The 17504-nt window shown below is 51.2% G+C and overlaps 1 protein-coding gene across 1 annotated transcript in view; it reads left to right on the forward strand.

Moving 5' to 3' along the window:
* The first annotated feature begins 1898 nt into the window (after positions 1-1898).
* LOC140711554 (uncharacterized) overlaps positions 1899-17504 on the forward strand; it is a 38914-nt gene continuing 23308 nt past the window's right edge. The window contains exons 1-6 of the mRNA XM_073014902.1: positions 1899-1960; positions 2164-2211; positions 3384-3526; positions 7351-7490; positions 7772-7893; positions 8297-8358. Coding sequence (XP_072871003.1) covers positions 1899-1960; positions 2164-2211; positions 3384-3526; positions 7351-7490; positions 7772-7893; positions 8297-8358 — 577 coding nt within the window. The remainder of the gene's footprint in view (positions 1961-2163; positions 2212-3383; positions 3527-7350; positions 7491-7771; positions 7894-8296; positions 8359-17504) is intronic.

The raw sequence follows: 17504 nt of genomic DNA on the forward strand, positions 1-17504 counted from the left end.
TGCCCTGCTCCCTGGCCCCGCCGTCAGTGGGGTCACCGAATTCTGAACTTGGGGAAAACTGTGGGACCAGGCTTGGGGTTGGGGTCTTCGTGCAGCAGAACCAAGCCAGGGGGCAGAGCCAGGGGTTGGAGTCAGGATGACTTTGAGGACCTGAACTTGGAGCGGTCACAGGAGTCTTGAAGGGAGCCTGGAATCTTCCCGGGCATGGATGGGGCTCCTGTCCAGTCTCAGGAAACTTACTGCAGCCAGGACAAGTGGGGGGTCATGACTATCCCCACTTCACAAGTGTGTCAGGCAGACAGAAGTGTCCTCCCAGAGGTCAGACCATCAGAGACCAGGTAGAGACCTGGCTAGCTCCAAATGTAACCCCGCCCCGGGGACAGTGCAGAGTGAGGGCAGGTGTGCACTCGAGGGGGGGACAGCGTCCCAGAGACAGTGCAGAGTGACGGCAGGTGTGCACTCGAGGGGGGGGACAGCGTCCCAGAGACAGTGCAGAGTGAGGGCAGGTGTGCACTCGAGGGGGGGGACAGCGTCCCAGAGACAGTGCAGAGTGAGGGCAGGTGTGCACTCGAGGGGGGGGACAGCGTCCCAGAGACAGTGCAGAGTGAGGGCAGGTGTGCACTCGAGGGGGGGACAGTGTCCCAGAGACAGTGCAGAGTGAGGGCAGGTGTGCACTCGAGGCGGGGACAGGCTGGTGAGGCTGGCCAAGTCACCAGAACGGCTTTCTTCCAGCCTTCGTTCTGCAATGAACACATCCGAGGAAGATTCAGGTCCACAGTGTCTCAGCCAGTCCCACTCCCAGGCATTAGGCCAGCGTGAAGCCGGCTACTGGCATCACCAACATCCACCATTTGCATCTGCCGGGCTTAATGGGTGTGTGGTGTTTGGATGGCTGGATTCAGCGACTTTTCCCATATCACCTGCAAGGCCACCGTCAGCCTGGGAGCCGGCTCCTGACTCCTGTCTCCTCTGCACAGCAAGTCCCAGGCGGGCTTCATCCACCCTTGCTGGATGGTGACGGATCAAATGTCAGGATCTGGTCGCACAACCAGTTACTGTCATCGCAGCCACACATCAGGCCCAGGCTAGATGCCTGCCAATGAGAGCAGAGGGGCAGAGGCACCAAGAAACACAGGGAGACAGATGAAAACGCAGGAGGGAAAGAGAGGAGGTTGCTCTTCTTGGGGTGCAGATCTCAATTTCTGAGGAATTTCAAATATCAAATTAACTCTGCATTTCTTTATTTGGGAAAATTACTAACAATGGCCTTGCTTTCAAATAAATGTACACTGAAATGGCGTGTCTATGCAAGAATGAGGGCTGGCCAGGGATTCGTGGGACGGGGAAAAGCCCAGCTGGTGTCCACTGCAGAATCTATTGCCTCTTTGTTGGGGAAGTGCCGCACATTTGCTCACAGAGTCATCTGTCTGTGTTGTTGCTGTTGTGAGGTGTAAGAGCAGAGGAGAAACACAGGTGGGGTGTTTTCATCCTCTTGCCCCCGTTCAGGTCACTCAGGTTTCACTCCTGAGGCTTCATCAGTTGTACCCCATGAGCATGGATGACTCCAGAGAAAACCTTCTGAGGGTTTCCAGAGACACATTTTTGCTCCTTCAGAGTAATGGGAACAAGGGGTCACTCTGCTTCACGATAAAGCAGTGACCCCACATGTGTGTACAGGATAAAATAGGAGGATAAAAGAGGAGGCTCACAGCCCTCCACCCAGCACCAGCAGCTGGCGACAGGGCCACGAGTTTGTCAGGACTGGACCCATGTGCACACAGGGTTGTGTCAAGGGCTCTCTGCCTTGCATGTCTAGTTATAACAGAAAAACAGAAATCCAGGGGGAACATTCTTCTGGTATATTTTTCCCACCCGTTACACAGTTCTGGTTCAGGATCATGGCGACCTGGGCACAGGACTCCTCCATCCTCCTTCTGCACCATGGCAAAGCCATCTCATGGTGAGCCTGCAAGAGAGTGTGGTGGGGATAGAGAGGAGGAAGCCTGTCCCCAGCTGCTTTCCATGGAACTCTGGATACTTTTGTGTTCTGCAGAGAATGAGGATGAAGTTGACAAAAAATCCAGAAAGGTTGCTATGGATGGGCACTGCAGGCCGTTCTCCCAGGGAGCTGGTCCCGCTCTGACCATCTTCCCCGCTCCACAGGGGAATGGAGGGCCTCCGTGTAAGCAAACACTATCGGGCTGTGAGGGGGTGAGATAACGTGTGCCAAACGCAATCTCATCAACCTACCTGCCCTTCGACACCCAGGAGCTTGGCCAAGCAGAGAGAACACATTCATCCAGAGTTTAGCAAATAATGCCATCAATCGAAACAGGTTTACTTCCACTGAGATGTCTTTAAAAGCAGAGTGATTTTAAAATAATGGTTGGTTTTAAACTGCTTATTTAGGTGTCGTGAGTGCATTTCAGTGGGAGTTTTTTGTTTGTTTTTTGTTTTTTAAGACAGAGTCTCGCACTGTCACCCAGGCTGGAGTGCAGAGATTAGGCCAGCGTGAAGCCGGCTACTGGCATCACCAACATCCGCCATTTGCGTCTGCCGGGCTTAATGGGTGTGTGGTGTTTGGATGGCTGGATTTAGTGATCTTGGCTCACTAAAACCTCCGCCTCCTGGGTTCAAGCGATTCTCATGCCTCAACCTCCCGAGTAGCTGGGATTACAGGCATGCACCACCACATTCAGCTAATTTCTGTATTTTAGACAGAGTTTTGCCATGTGGTCCAGGCTGGTCTCGAACTCCTGACCTCAAGTGATCCTCCTGCCTCAGCCTCCCAAAGTGCTGGGATTACAGGCATGAGCCACCGCGCCCGGCCGGGACTGTTTTTATAACATCGTTGTGTTTTAAGAAAACTTTCATGGCTTGTGACAAATAGTATGTAACGCAGTAAGTTTTGTGAACAAAGCTATGTGAAAGGATAATAAAATCTTGGGACCCCAGTGCACTCTGCCAAAAGGAAAAATTTAAACTGGAAGCTGAATCATGCAAGAAGTGGCCTTTCCTTTTGCTCTAAGCAGAGGGCTATGGATAAAAGCATCTCTACCGGTAGCTGCTCTCCATAAAGTGCCAAGGTAATGAGCTCAAAAGGGACACACCATGGGCAACGCCCTGCCCACTCTCTTTCTCTTGCAACATGTGGATTCCATAACGGGGCCACACCCTCCCTCTTTCCCCTCCCACACCCTCCCACTTTTCCCCTTTACAGTTCAGAGCCCTCAAATCGTCTCTGGATAAAGGCAGGGACCACAGATTGTTCCTGTGGTTTTGTGTTCCCCTTTTCCAGAAATGTCCTTAACTTTGGCAAAATAAATTTCAAAGCTGATGGAGATCTGTCTCAGACGCTTTCTGGTTTCTGCCTATGTATCCAGGACTGAGATAAAAAACAGGACCCTGGCAACCCCCTCTGTGGAGCTGTTACCTGACCCCTGCCGGGACCACTGTCCTGACCCAGATGCCAATTGGGACTGCCCAGTTCTGAATTCCATGCACGTGGGCCCAGGAGAAGGCACTGGTGCTCTCCTTCCTTCCAGCATCACACCAGCATTACCCTGTTGCGGCTGCACCTGAAGCTCATTTACTGTTGCTGCCTTGTTGGATTCTGTCCTGTGAACACACCACGGTTTACTCATTCATTCTGTTGTCAATGGGCATTTGGATTGCCTTCAGTTTGAGGTGATGAATACACCTGCTGTGAACATTCAGATGCTTGTCTTTTGGTGAATTTACATACACATTTCTGTTGGGCATGTGCTAGGGTCTGCATTACTGGGTCACTGCCTCACTGAGTCCCCTGTGTCCAGCTGCAGGACCCACCCCAGCTCCCACTGCTCCACAGTTAGGCCATGATTTGATATTTCTGCCTTTCTCATCTTAGCCATGCTAGTGCAGAACAGAAGTTCCTAATTTTGGCATAAATCAAATTTATCTGTGTAAGTTTCTGGAGCCTCTATTTGTTCCATTGGTCCATGTTTCTTTCAAGAGTCTCACCTTGTGTTATTTACTGTAACATTAAATTAAGGCTCAATACCCAATAGTGATAGTCCTCTGACTTTGCTCTTCCTCAAGATTGTATTAACTATTATTGACTCTTTGTATGTTTTTTTTTTATTATTATACTTTAAGTATAATAAAGTACTGGAGACCCGGGTGCTTGTGGTGTCAGAATCCAGCTGGAGTCTGAGGAGTGACCTGGGGCTGGCTGGGCTCGGCAGCATCACGGGTTTCTGCAGCCCAAGCGCACATCAGGCTGGTGACAGTCACGCAGCCTATTACCTCATGTGTCGTCAGAACATCGCTAGAACACAGCACTTCAAGTGTGCACATTTAGTGAGCCACAGTCTAAAGACAAAGAGAGCCACTGAAATCCTAAATTTCCATCAATCATCTCATTGTCACTCGTCTTATTGGTATTAATCCTTTGAAATTATGTGGGGTGGGAGTTAAAGCTAATAACTAATTATGTTAATGCTAAAACTAAGATTTTTCTGGCCAGATGCAGTAAGCTCACGCCTGTAATCCCAGGACTTTGGGAGGCCGAGGCAGGCAGATCACCTGAGGCCAGGAGTTCGAGACCAGCCTGGCCAACATGGTGAAACCCTATCTCTACTAAAATTCAAAAATTAGCTGGGCATGGCGTGATCCCAGCTATTCGGGAGGCTGAGGCAGGAGAATCACTTGAACCAGGAGGTGGAGGTGGGAGTCAGCCGAGATCGCACCACTGCACTCCAGCCTGGGCAACAGGAACGAAACTTCATCTCAAAAAATGAAACAAGATTTTTGTGAGAAAAAGGTGTAAAACCATATACTAAATTTGAAATAGAAATATAAGCGTGAGCTCATTTGTTGTTTTCTCATAGACACATTTCCTAGCTCTACCCAGGAGCAGTAGATACATCAAGCACCTAGACTGTGGTCCCTACTACATGAAAACCATGAATTCCTAGTGATGGTTTCAAAGCCAAAACCAACCAAACTAAAACATGTAATTGGTCCTTCTTGGAGGCGACTAGGGCACTAACACTAACACTGGGAATGCACACTTGAAGGAAGGTCAGCGATTCTCCTGCCTTTTCTCTACAAATTGCAATTCAGGAAAACCTTGTTGATTAGGAAAAGTCCTTTACAGAAGAATTTCTGCAAATAAGTGAGTAAAGAATGACAGTTTAAGAATTGTCCCAGCCTGGCCAACATAGTGAAACCCCATCTCTAAAAATACAAAAAATTAGCCAGGCATGATGGTGGGTGCCTGTAATCCCAGCCACTCTGGAGGCTAAGGCAGGAGAGTCGCTTGAACCAGGAGGTGGAGGTTGCAGTGAGCAGAGAGTGCACCACTGCACTCCAGCCAGCCTGGGCAACAAGAGCAAGACTGTCTCAAAAAAAAAAAAAAAATTGTCAAATTGCCACCCCTAATGCCCTGGTTCTCTAACCTGTGTAACAGGATTACCTGCAGGGACCCCACCCCAGACCTTCCGATTCAGTCCTGGTGGGGGACCCCACCCCAGACCTTCCGATTCAGTCCTGGGGGGACCCTACCCCAGATCTTCTGATTCAGTCCTGATTCGGCCTGAGAATTTGCATTTCTAACATGTCCAGGGACCACAGTTTGAAAACCTCCAATGGCAGACATGGTCCAATAAATGAAGGAATAATAACAGGTGGCAACCTCAGACAACTTCCTCCCAACCAGTAAGAAAGTAAATCCTTTTGTAAACTAAGAGGAAGTATTAATATGGACGTTTGAGCAGACATTTAAGTGTCAGGACAAAGAATTAAAAACTGGCACAGGCACCCCTGAAGCATGATAGGATGGCAACAGAAGGCTGATTTACTTTCCGAGAAATAGCTGACAGGCAGTGTTGTGTGTGTGTCTACTGCTTAGGAACCCAGAACAAACCTTCAGACCGTTTTCATGAGTACTGAGACCAAGAAAACCACTGGGCAGTGGGTGGTCTGGAAATGGAGATGTTTATGGTACTCCACTCATGAGTCGTGGAACCATGTTTCATACCGAAAACGTTTTGTAAATGTGGGCTTCAAGGTTTCAAAGTGAACCCATATGTGTTAGGAGAAAGGACACACCAAAGAAGTAAAATAATTGGGTCAATATAAAAAGAAAGTAGAATATTGCCCAGAGACATGTGGATAATTCCTAACACGGATCAAAGGCACCAAAAAGGTGAGCTGTGTGTAAGATATTCAGACCCGCACCGTCCCCTGCAGTAGACACAGACAACATCTTGGTAGGCAACTGGGTGAAAATTCAGAGACAACCCTAGGAACTACGAGGATGAAAAAAGTTAGCATTCATGGAATGGGGCACTGAAGAACCTGAAAAGCTGGAATAACTCCATGAAATAATGAGAATAATTGTAGCAGCCTGTAGTATCCTGAACCGGGGCACAGGTCACAGGACTGGGGTGGAAGGCGGCACGGAGTACGCGCGCGGGAAAACCCAGGGATCACAGTGGCCCAAAGCTGGGCACTTCCCAATTCCGGGGATTGGTGCTACAGGCACTCCAGGTTCCACCGCAGAACTGTGTCCAGCACGAAGGCAGTGCTGTCTCGCGGGAGGCAGGGCCGCACCACCACCAGGGGCGGGAAGGGGTCAGCAGGGAGGCGCCCCCGTGTTTCCAGCTGCACTGGGCGCCTGCGTCGGGGGTGGCGCTGATGCAGAGCGCGGGGGCGCAGGCTAAACCTAAAAGAGGGAAGCTTTTGGGGGCGGAACAGGCAACACCGCACACTGCCCTTCCCACCCGAATGGTGTTTTACCTTTTTTTTTTCTTTTTTCTTTTTGAGACGGAGTTTCTCTCTTGTTGCCCAGGCTTGGAGTGCAATAGCCCGATCTCGGCTCACTGCAACTTCGGCCTCCCGGGTTCAAGCAATTCTCCTGCCTCAGCCTCCCGCGCAGCTGGGATTACAGGCGTGCGCCACCACGCCCGGCTAATTTTGTATTTTTAGTAGATACGAGGTTTCTCAATATTGGCCAGGCTGGTCTCGAACCCCCGACTTCAGGTGATCCACCGGCCTCGGCCTCCCACAGCGCAGGGATCACAGGCGTGAGCTACCGCGCCCCGCCCAGAGTCTCGGACTGTTAGCCTGAATCCCATTCACGTCAAAACTTCTTTCTATAAAAGAACTAAAAGGCAAACTAAGTCCTTGCTCCATCACTTCCCGTCCTGGGTCGCGGCGCGGGGCATTTTCCCCAAGCGCCTTCACGCACCGCGCCCAGGTGGCCGCCCCGGAGCATCCCGCGCACACGCATTTCCTGCGCCCCCGGAAGTGGCGGTAACGCCAGGCCCTGCCCCCTGGCAGAGGCGGAAGCGGAATCGCCTTGAGAGATCTCCGGTCGCCGGAGGCGCCTCAGCCCGGCCGCGCGCCTTGGCCCTTGGCCCTTGGCCGCCTGCTCCTACCACTCCGGGGGCTTGCTTTGGGCGCGGCGCTGCCGGGCCAGTGCTTCTGTGGAATGTCTTCCAGAGGTGCGGCCTGGCACCGCCCGGGCACCTCCCGCCTCCGCGGCGACCGCCCCGACCCCCGCGGCCGCCCCCGACCCCTGCCCCGACCGACGGACGCGGCCGCGCCCGTCCCCTGCCGGGTCCCCTGCGGTCTCCCCCGCCCCCTGTGGGCCCCCTGCGGCCGCCCCCGCCTCCTGCCCGGTCCCTGTCCTGTGCGTTGGGCCCTTCCAGAGGTGCAGAGTAGCCGCTGCAGACCCGAGGTCGCGGCCACCGGCTCCTGGGCTAGGCCCTTTTTCTCGCCTCAGGAGCCGCCGGGTGGAGGGTCTCCAGGGGTGCTTGTTCGGGGAAAGCGGAAACGGACTGCCTGGGCGCTGTTAAGTGTCAGCAGCCGAGGAAGCAGCAGCGACCTGGCGTCTGCTCGGGGCAGGTGACCTTTACGCGGCGCCTTCTGTCCCGGGTCGCTTTTCCACGGAATGAATGACTGAAACTGTAGTGACTCATGGCCAGGGAATGCCTTAGTTATCTGAAGGAATCTTTTCTTGTTTGTGAAAAAGGGAAACTGGTGCAAATGTGAATTCAGACAGGCCAGGAGAGGAAGGAAGGGAAGGATTGAGAGAAAGATGATTGGCCTCTTAGGGGAAGACCCCGCTTGGACGTGGGCTCCTGGGGGCACTTCCTTGATTCCCGTGTCCTCCTCAGCGGGATGGGAGAGGCGGGGGTTCCCGGAGGCTCCGAGCCTTCCAGAGTCGGTGCAGGGTTGACAGGAGACGTTTGTTTTGCTTTTCCTGAACTTTGGATCGCCAGCTTATTTGGTCTTCTTGATGTTGTAGGGTTGATAAAGACAGGAGTGGAGTGATATCGGACACCGAGCTTCAGCAAGCTCTCTCCAACGGTGAGTGGGCCAGTGGGACCTGGGTCCGGATCCAGAAGCCTGCTCTGCTCACAGTGGATAACTTTCTTTCTGAAGTTCATTTTCCAAGGACAAAGGGATCATTAGGACAAAGTATTATTACTGCTTCATGGTGGAGATGCTTCTGGTTTGTGTTGTGGCTGCCGCTGTTATTGGAGTGTCTCACCAGGCCGGCTAACAACTGCGTGCATGAGCACAGGGAAAGGCTTCTTGAGAAATGAAAACTAGGTTGTAGGTTTAGGAGGGGAATAGGAAGCTTAGCTCTGTACAGCCGGAAGCCTTTTGGTAAGCTGGGGGTCCTTGAATTTCCTCGGTAACTGCATCTCGGTGACTTCTCTGAATAGACCTTCGAGGGCATTGCGGGGTGATTGTTGGAGGGCTTGGGGAGCTCAGGCAGCACTTGTGTGGGAACGTGGCTGTTACAGGAGCCGCAGAAACGGGGACTGCATTCCTGGGGAAAGGATTGGGGGTGCTAGAGGCGCTGGCAGGGGAATTATGAGGAGGTGTTCTTATCAGTGTGCGAATACTGGGCGTTCAGGCGGCGGGAAATCCGGGTCCTTGGGTGTTGTGAGCTCCCTGGAGTTACCTTCTTGCCAGTTTCAGCTCAATGGATCCCCCCTCCCCTGGGAAGGTCACGTTTTACTTCATTGAACACCTGACTGCCGCCTTTTCTGTAATCCCTTGGGGGCAGTCATCTTTTCTGATTCTGTGTATAGTTTCCCTTTCCAGATCCGTGCCATTTAAGCTCGAAAAGGGGTCGGTTTTGAGATGTTGTGAAAATGTTGAAAGGCTCCTCGTTATTCGTGGGAAGTACCTGATGTTGCCAGAGACTGGACTGGGGCGCGGGGAGCACTAGGGCTGCTGGACACTGCCTCACTGCGCTGTGCGTGGGGGGATGCTTCATTCAGCCTTACTGCCTAATGATTTGTGAGGATTTGTGTTTTCACAGTAACATGTTTACCTTATATTCTGACATCAGTTCCTGATATGTGACGTGTGGGCCACAGATGCTGGTGTATTATTTCACATGCATTTATATAGATTGTTTTCAGGGAATTCAGAAATTCTGTTATCTCTGCTCTAGTGATTGTGCTTTCTTGATTTTTCTCTTTTCATTATTCTTAAATCCTCCTTTTTTAAATTTGCATCTTAGTTCCTTTATACTTGGGAAGTGCAAGGCATGGCTACTGGAAAAAGATGTCAAGAGAACCTGGAATCCAGTAAGCTACAATTTGGCAAATCTTAGCTTAAAACGTCCTAAATGTTGACCACAGTGGATGCAGATGGCTCTGTGCATCATCTGTGAAATGTGGTCAGATGACCACCCAGGTTCAAGTGGTTTGTCACCAGGGTGATACAAGCCTCACAGAGTGCCCTCCCCAGAGGCCATGTTGCAGAGACATTTATTTTGAGTGGTTTTCCAGTGAGTGATGCAAGGTTCATGATCCATTTTAACAGCCTGCTTTCTATGCGTTTGCTCAGGTTTTTAGCTTTTAGGTTTAGTTGTAGGTTTTCTGTTAAACTTGCTCACCTAGGAGTGGTGGTCAAATACTGGACCTCATTAGCATGAAAGCCTGCCCACCTTGGCAGGCTCCACTGGAGTGCTTTGGGGCCTGCCTGGATTCCAGTCCTGGCTCTACCAGTTTTGTGTCCTCGCTGTTACTGGGAGGGAATATTGAGGAAATGCATGCGAGGTGCTTCCCGTGATCCTGGCACGGAGCGAGTGCTCAGTGACTGTCAGCTGCGATTATTAGTAGTGGCTAATACACGACCACTGTTCTTTGCCAACAAGCCCGCACAAAGCTTTGATGGTTTTCCGTCACCTAATGATGGTGATGGTTTCCACTTACTGAACACTCACATGCTGGGCTAGGCACTTAACCCAAATCCAGGGTCAGCATTATTGTTTGGGGGTTGGGGGCAGACACCTCCTGCTCTGACTTGTGTGTTTGGGTTCCCGTATTTTCACCAGAGGGTATTAGTCCTGCCCCACTTCAGCTGGTCCTCAAAGCATATATAGCTCTTTTTTTTTTTTTTTTTTTTTTTTTTTTGAGGCAGAGTCTTCACTCTGTCGCCCAGGCTGGAGTGCAGTGGCACCATCTCGGCTCACTGCAAGCTCCGCTCCCGGGTTCGTGCCATTCTCCTGCCTCAGCCTCCCGAGTAGCTGGGACTACAGGTGCCCGCCACCGTGCCCGGCTAATTTTTTGTATTTTAGTAGAGACAGGGTTTCACTGTGTTAGCCAGGATGGTCTCGATCTCCTGACCTCGTGATCCGCCCGCCTCGGCCTCCCAAAGTGCAGGGATTACAGGCGTGAGCCACCGGCGCCCGGCCAATATATAGCTCTTTAATCATCAGCAAGTATCTGTCAGAACATAATGTTGATTTCAGCTGCTACTAAATATCTACCAGGAGCCTGCTTGAGAGAGAGAATTGCCTGATGGGTGCTGAGTCCACCATTCCTGAGATACTTTGAAATCAGTGTCTGGCTTAACCCAAGCTGTGCATGGGGACCTCTCACTGTGTTCCCAATGGAGTCACTTTTCTTAGGCACCCCCCTTTACCTTGGGCTCTGAGCTTCCTCTGCCTTTCATCTCTGTAGGATGAAGCCCACTTGCCCTTCAGGATGCAAAGCCCTCTTCTCTAAAGTGCCTGCCGGGCCAGGTGCAGTGGCTCACGCCTGACCTCCCAACACTTTGGGAGGCCAAGGCAGGGGGATCGCTTGAGCACAGGAGTTTGAGACCAGCCTGGGCAACATTGTGAGGCCCTATTCCTTGAATTGCCCTGGGAGATTTCCTCAGCTTGTGCTGGGGGCATGTGGCCCCATGAAGCCCGTAGTCACTGTCCACCCTGAGGGACGCTGGCTTTGGGGCTCACATGCCTGCTGCGGGGCAGCCCCAGGAGATGGCCGCCCTGTTCCTCCCTGGAGCTGGAGGTGCACTGTGCTCAGCAGCTGTGGTGGCTGTTCTGTTCTGTTTGCATCTTATAAGCCATTTACCTGATTACAGTTTCCTCTTCAATTTAGCTGCTAGAAAATTTAAAGTGCGGTTGGTGGCGCGCCAGTAATGAGAGTTTAGAGTAGAGGTAAACTTTATGACAGAGTCTTAGACCTCTTCACTTTCTCCTCAGCCAACATGGTTAACATTTACTGTATTTTGCTGTACTGTGTCTTTGTGTTTCCTGAGTTCTCTCTGGAATAAGGCAGGTCATTAGTAAGCACAGGTTTCTGGTCGTCTCACAGCCTCAGGCAGTGGGCGGTGCTGTTCGTGCTCCCTTTCTGGTTGCCTGTGGTAGCTCTCAAGTTGCAGGGCTGCGATTTGAAGCCTGATTCAGTGCACCGTGTTTCTGTCGTGTTCTGTGGTGGTTTGCTCCTCACGTGTGAGCAGTCACCCTGTGGCCCTGTGTTTTTCCACCACACCCCTGCCTGGTGGCATCCTACTGGATGTCTCAGCCGAGCCACTCTGTTCTGGATGCCCTTGTCCCCAACCCCTTTGCTCTGGGCTCTGAGCTGCTTCTGCCTTTCATCTCTGTAGGATGAAGCCGCACCCGCCCTTCAGGATGCCAGCCTTGGCCACATCGTGAGACCCTGTTTCTACAAAAAGCCAACAAAATGAACCCAGTGTGGTGGTGCATGCCTGTAGTCCCAGCTTCCTGGGAGGCTGAGATGGGAAGATCACTTGAGCCTGGGAGGTTGAGGCTGCATTGAGCTGAGATCAAGCCACTGCACTCCAGCCTGGGAGACAGAGCAAAACCCTATCTCAAAAAAACAAAGAAAGTGGATGTGTGCTGCCCCTGCCACTGGGTCATCGCAGCATTTTTCTTTTCTCTGATGCGCACCTTTTTCCTCATCGTGGGGTCTCATGTTTTCGTAGTTACCTCTCACTACTGGATTGTGAGCTGCGTGAAGGAAGGTTCATAGTTGTGTTGTATGTGCAGACACACAAAATTTGTCTTTGGACAGACACATATCCGCTTTCTTCTCCTCTCTGAATTTCTTTATATGAAAAAATAATTAGAGATGGAGTCTCACTGTCTTTCCCAGGCTGGTCTCAAACTCCTAGGCTCAAGCAATTGTCCTGCCTCAGCCTCAGCTTATACTAATATGAATTCCTCTACTAATGTGATTGAAATTAGTGTGACTTCTATAAAAATTGTTCTCCCAGATTGGGCTTCTGTTTTGATAGTAGAAGTAAATTATTAGGCTATTTCAAGAAATTAATATATTACTGGTAGAAAAACTGAAGCTACAGAATGGCCTGGTTTCTCACTTCAGTTAAATTTGTGCTTCTGAGTGTTTGTATTGTAGGTGAAACTGCACTGAGAAGGTATTTGGGGCCCATACACTTATTCCTTGATGAGACTTGTTTGCACAGGAGAGCTGCTAAAAATTACTGCTCTCAGGGAGGTCTGTGGTAACAGGTATGAAGAAGAAAACTGTTCTCTGCCCTTCTTTTTGCAATAAAATGTTACAAACTATCTTGAGTTCGATCCCTTTTCAGGTGTTTGGGTTTTTTTTTTTTTTTTAAACATTCACATATTTCTTGGAATCATAAGAAATTAACTTTGTGCTTCTGAAGTAGGTTTGCCTTAATATAACACTGATGTATTTGTAAGGGGCATTTTTAAAGCTGTACTTTAAAAAATAATAATTCTTACATTCTTTTGAAGGTTTTTGTTTGTTTGTTTTTGAGACGGAGGCTCGCTTTGTCGCCCAGGCTGGAGTGCAGTGGCGCGATCTTGGCTCACTGCAACCTCCACGTCCGGGGTTCAAGCCATTCTCCTGCCTCAGCCCCCTGAGTAGCTGGGACTACAGGTGCCCGCCACCACGCCCAGCTAATTTTTTGTATTTTTAGTAGAGATGGGGTTTCACCGTGTTAGCCAGGATGGTCTCAATCTCCTGACCTTGTGATCTGCGCACTTCAGCCTCCCAAAGTGATAGGATTACAGGCGTGAGCCAGGGGGCCAACATGGTGAAACCCCATCTCTACTAAAAATACAAAATTAGCTGGGAATGGTGGTGTGCACCTGTAATCCAGCCACTCGGGAGGCTGAGGCATGAGAATCAGTTGGACCCGGGAGGCAGAGGTTGCAGTGAGCTGAGATCACGCCACTGCACTCCAGCCTTGGGGACAGTGAGACTCCATCTCAAAAAAAAAAAAAGAAATGATAATGGAATAACCCTTGTTTAGGTGTTACAAAATCCAGGCCAGACAAATCTAAACTTAATCTCACACCCAGTTCCTAGATTAGTCCTTTCTCCAGCTCAGGTTTGGCCTAAGCCTCAGGGGTCCTTACTTGGTGGGCGCCACCTGCTCCCTTCCCCACCTTTGTTCCTGTTTTTCTTCTGCTGGCTCCTCCCGGGTTGGGTGTGTTCAGAGGCGGAGACAGGCTAAAGGTCTTTGGCTTTTAGGTTCTGTTGATGGGTGAGTTCCAAATACTAGCTTTCTCTTGTAGGATATTTCATTTAGTTATCTATTTAAAATATTTATTTAGAACACACCATTCATGTGCCAGACACTGTTCCAGGTGCTTAGGGATAGGGTGATAGATGAGATCAACAAAAATACCTGCCCACGTTAAGCTCCTGTTCTAGGGAAGACAAAAAATAAAATACACGTGTCCTTAGTACATTAGAAGGTTCCAAGTACTGTAAAGAAAAATAAAGCAGGCTGGACTCAGTGGCTCATGCCTGTAATCCCGGCACTTTGGGAGACAGGTGGGAGGATTACTTGAGCTCAGGAATTTGAGACCAGCCTGGGTAACATGGCAAATCCTGTCTCTACCAAAAGAAAAAAAAAAATTAGCTGGGTGTGGTGGCGGCATCTGTAGTCCCAGCCACTGGGGAGGCTGAGGAGGGAGAATTGCTTCAGCCCGGGAGGTGAAGGTTGCAGTAAGCCGAGATCGTGCCATTGCACTCCAGCCTGGGTGATAGAGCCAGACCCTGTCTCAGAAAAAAAAAGAAAGAAAATGAAAAAAAGAAAGCAGAGATGGGGCAAGCAGGGGAGAGGGCTGGGGACACAGGGGAGGGTGCTGGGGACACAGGGGAGGGGTTGAGAACACGGGGGAGAGGCTGGGGACGCAAGCTTGCCTGAGTTCCCACAGTTCTCTGCCCCTCTCCTGTCACACAAGGCGTGCCCCCTGGGGCTTGTGGTGGTTTTGCGCCAAGCTAATATCTTGTTCTTCCCAACAGACAGAGGCCCACTGAGGCTTCTCTCTCCTCCACAGGGAACAGCATTGGCCTAAACCTGCAGACACCATTGCAAAGGGAAGTCAGCTCAGGCGAACCCGCTGGTGAAGAATGATTCCAATGTGGGGACACAGAGGCCGACATTTCTTGCCATGGGTGATTTAATGTTGGCCCTCAATTTTTCACTCTCCTGTAAGAGTATGACACAGCTCACAGCTGCAGCCTAGCCAGGGCCCGAGGGAGGGTGAACGGACTTATCCATCCCACAGGTGTTGCTTGTGGCTGGGTGACTTGCTTCTGCCAACGAGATTTGCACAGACACGGCACAAGCAGAAGCCTTGAATGTGCGGGCACTGCCAGGCCTGCCCTCTAAGGCTCTTGATTTTCCCCATGAGATGCGCGTGCCCCAGGGAACAGCGGCTCTGGCTGCAGGATGAGAGGCGTGTGGAGCACACATGGTTCCCACGCTCAGCCTGGAGTCAAGCCCAGACTAGATCAGCCTAAGCCCAGCCACACCACGGGTGCAGGAGTGAAGAGCAAATGCTAACTGTCCATGACAGTGGCTTTCAAAGGGGCATGTCAGGTGCCTTATCCCAGCAACGGTGACGGCATTTCTCTATCAGTCAGTCAGTAAATGATTATTGACAAGCAGTGTGCTGGGAAGCTGGAGTGATTTGAGTAGATTTGGCCTCTGTTCTCATGGAGCTTCCTTTCTAGAGGGGAAGGCAGATGATGGATGAATAAATATAAATGATTCTAATAGGTTGGGGCAGCAGTCATTAAAAGTAATGGCAAAAAAAAAAAAAAGTGGGAAGGAGCTGGTGCTGCAGTTCGTTAATAGTAATGGCAAAAACCGTGATGACTTCTGCACCAACCTAACACAGTAATCACGGGTGTGCAAAATGTGGCAATGGGGGAGTTCCAAGTGCTAGGATGGCATCTGGCTTCCTGGAGTCAGGAGATGGGTTGGCAACCTAACCAAGGTTAAGTCCCAGTGAGGGGGTGGGCAGGGAGCGATATTTCAGTGGAGACTCCAAGGATGAATGGTATTTAGAGAGTAAACCCCGATAGTGAGAGGGGGAGTGTGTCTGGCACGGAGAAGAGCCTATGCCAAGGCCGGTGGGGCGGGAGGACACCATGTGTTCATCCACCTGAGGGGCGACCAGCAGGCTGGAGCTGAGTGAGTTAAGAGGAGGATGTGGAGCTGGGGAAAGGCACCCCAGGCAGAGGGCACAGCAGGGGAAAGGTCCGGAGTCAGGCCTGAGCCTCTGTGGTTTGGGGAACTGGCAGAGGCCTGTCCAGGAGGAAGGGAATGGCAGAGGGGAGAGACCTTAGGCCAGAGTAGACGGCAGGGCCGTGCCGGGCACTGTGGGCTCTGGATGGGTGCTGGCATTTAAGAGGGGAGACCATAAGCCAGGACAGAGGGGTGAAGGGCCGGGCTGGGCACCAGAGTGAAGACCATAGGCCAGGGTAGAGGGCAGGGCTGTGCCGGGCACTGTGGGCTCTGGATGGGTGCTGGCATTTAAGAGGGGAGACCATAAGCCAGGACAGAGGGGTGAAGGGCCGGGCTGGGCACCAGAGTGAAGACCATAGGCCAGGGTAGAGGGCAGGGCCGTGCCGGGCACTGTGGGCTGTGGATGGGTGCTGGCACGTAAGAGGGGAGTCCACAGACCAGGGCAGAGGGCAGGGCCATCCTGGACACCTTGGGCTGTGAATGGGAGCTGGCATTTATGCTCGGGTGATGGGAACATGTTAAAAGATTTTAAGGAGGGGAGTAACATTTGGGATTAATGTGTATTCTGGGAATCTCAACAAAGTAAATTCATAGTTTGAATTTTCACAAGACTTCTGTACAGGCAGAGAGAAATAAGATCGCGTCTACGGCTGTGTGTTGATTATATTAAAAATATTTCTAAGTTTTTAAACGTCATTTCAACTGGTGTGTTTGTCTCACATTGGACATAAGTAGATTACAAGGTTAATGGAAAGTAGAAAAGTTAACTCATGAACATAAAAGATACATCGATTTGAAAACAAAACATTTATTCATTTACTTCTGCTGCAGTTTTCTTGACTGCTGAATTTTGTGAGAAGGGATTGTTCAGGGAGGGTTGTGGGGCTGAAGACCCGGACAGGAGCTGGTGCTACCGCTATTCAAATCTGAGGGTGGTGGAGCTGGAGCCTTGGGGAGGAGCCGACGCTGCCTTTAAGTCTGCCTGAGAGTCGTTGAGCTGGAGGTCCACGGAGGAGCTGGTGCTGCCACTGATGTCTTAGGTTGTGGAGCTGAAGACAGTGAAGGAGCTGGTGTGGCTGTTCCTCTGTGAGGGTCGTGGAGCTGGAGATCCAGGGGGAGAGGTGATCTAGTTTGAGGTTCATGCAGCTGCAGACCCAGAGAGGAGCTGGCGTTTCTTTAGTTTGAGGGTTGCGCAGCTGTAGAACCCAGGAGGAGCTGGCATTTTTCTAGTATTAGTGTTCTGCAACTGGAGAGGAGCTCATGTTCCAGTTTGAGGGCCGTGCAGCTGGAGACCCGGCGGGGAGCTGATGTTCCATTTTGAGGCCGTGCTGCTGTAGATCCGTGGGGAGCCGATGTTCCAGTTTGAGGGCCATGCAGCTGGAGACCTGGCGGGGAGCTGATATTCCAGTTGGAGGGCCGTGCAGCTCGAGACCTGACGGGGAGCAGATGTTCCAGTTTGAGGGCGGTGCGGCTGGAGACCCGGGGGAGAAATGATGTTTTAGTTTCAGGGCCGTGTAACTGGAGCCTGGGCGGGGAACTGATGTTCCAGTATGAGGGCCCTGCACCTGGAGACCTGGGGGGCAACATCAAACTGGAACATCAGCTCCCCTCCTGGTCTCCAGCTGCACGGCCCTCAAACTGGAACATCAGCTCCCTGTAGGGTCTCCAGCTGGAACACTGGCTCCCCGCCTGGTCTCCAGCTGTGCGGC

The sequence above is a fragment of the Chlorocebus sabaeus genome, chromosome 4 (assembly GCF_047675955.1).
Source record: "Chlorocebus sabaeus isolate Y175 chromosome 4, mChlSab1.0.hap1, whole genome shotgun sequence".
Lineage (NCBI taxonomy): Eukaryota > Metazoa > Chordata > Mammalia > Primates > Cercopithecidae > Chlorocebus > Chlorocebus sabaeus.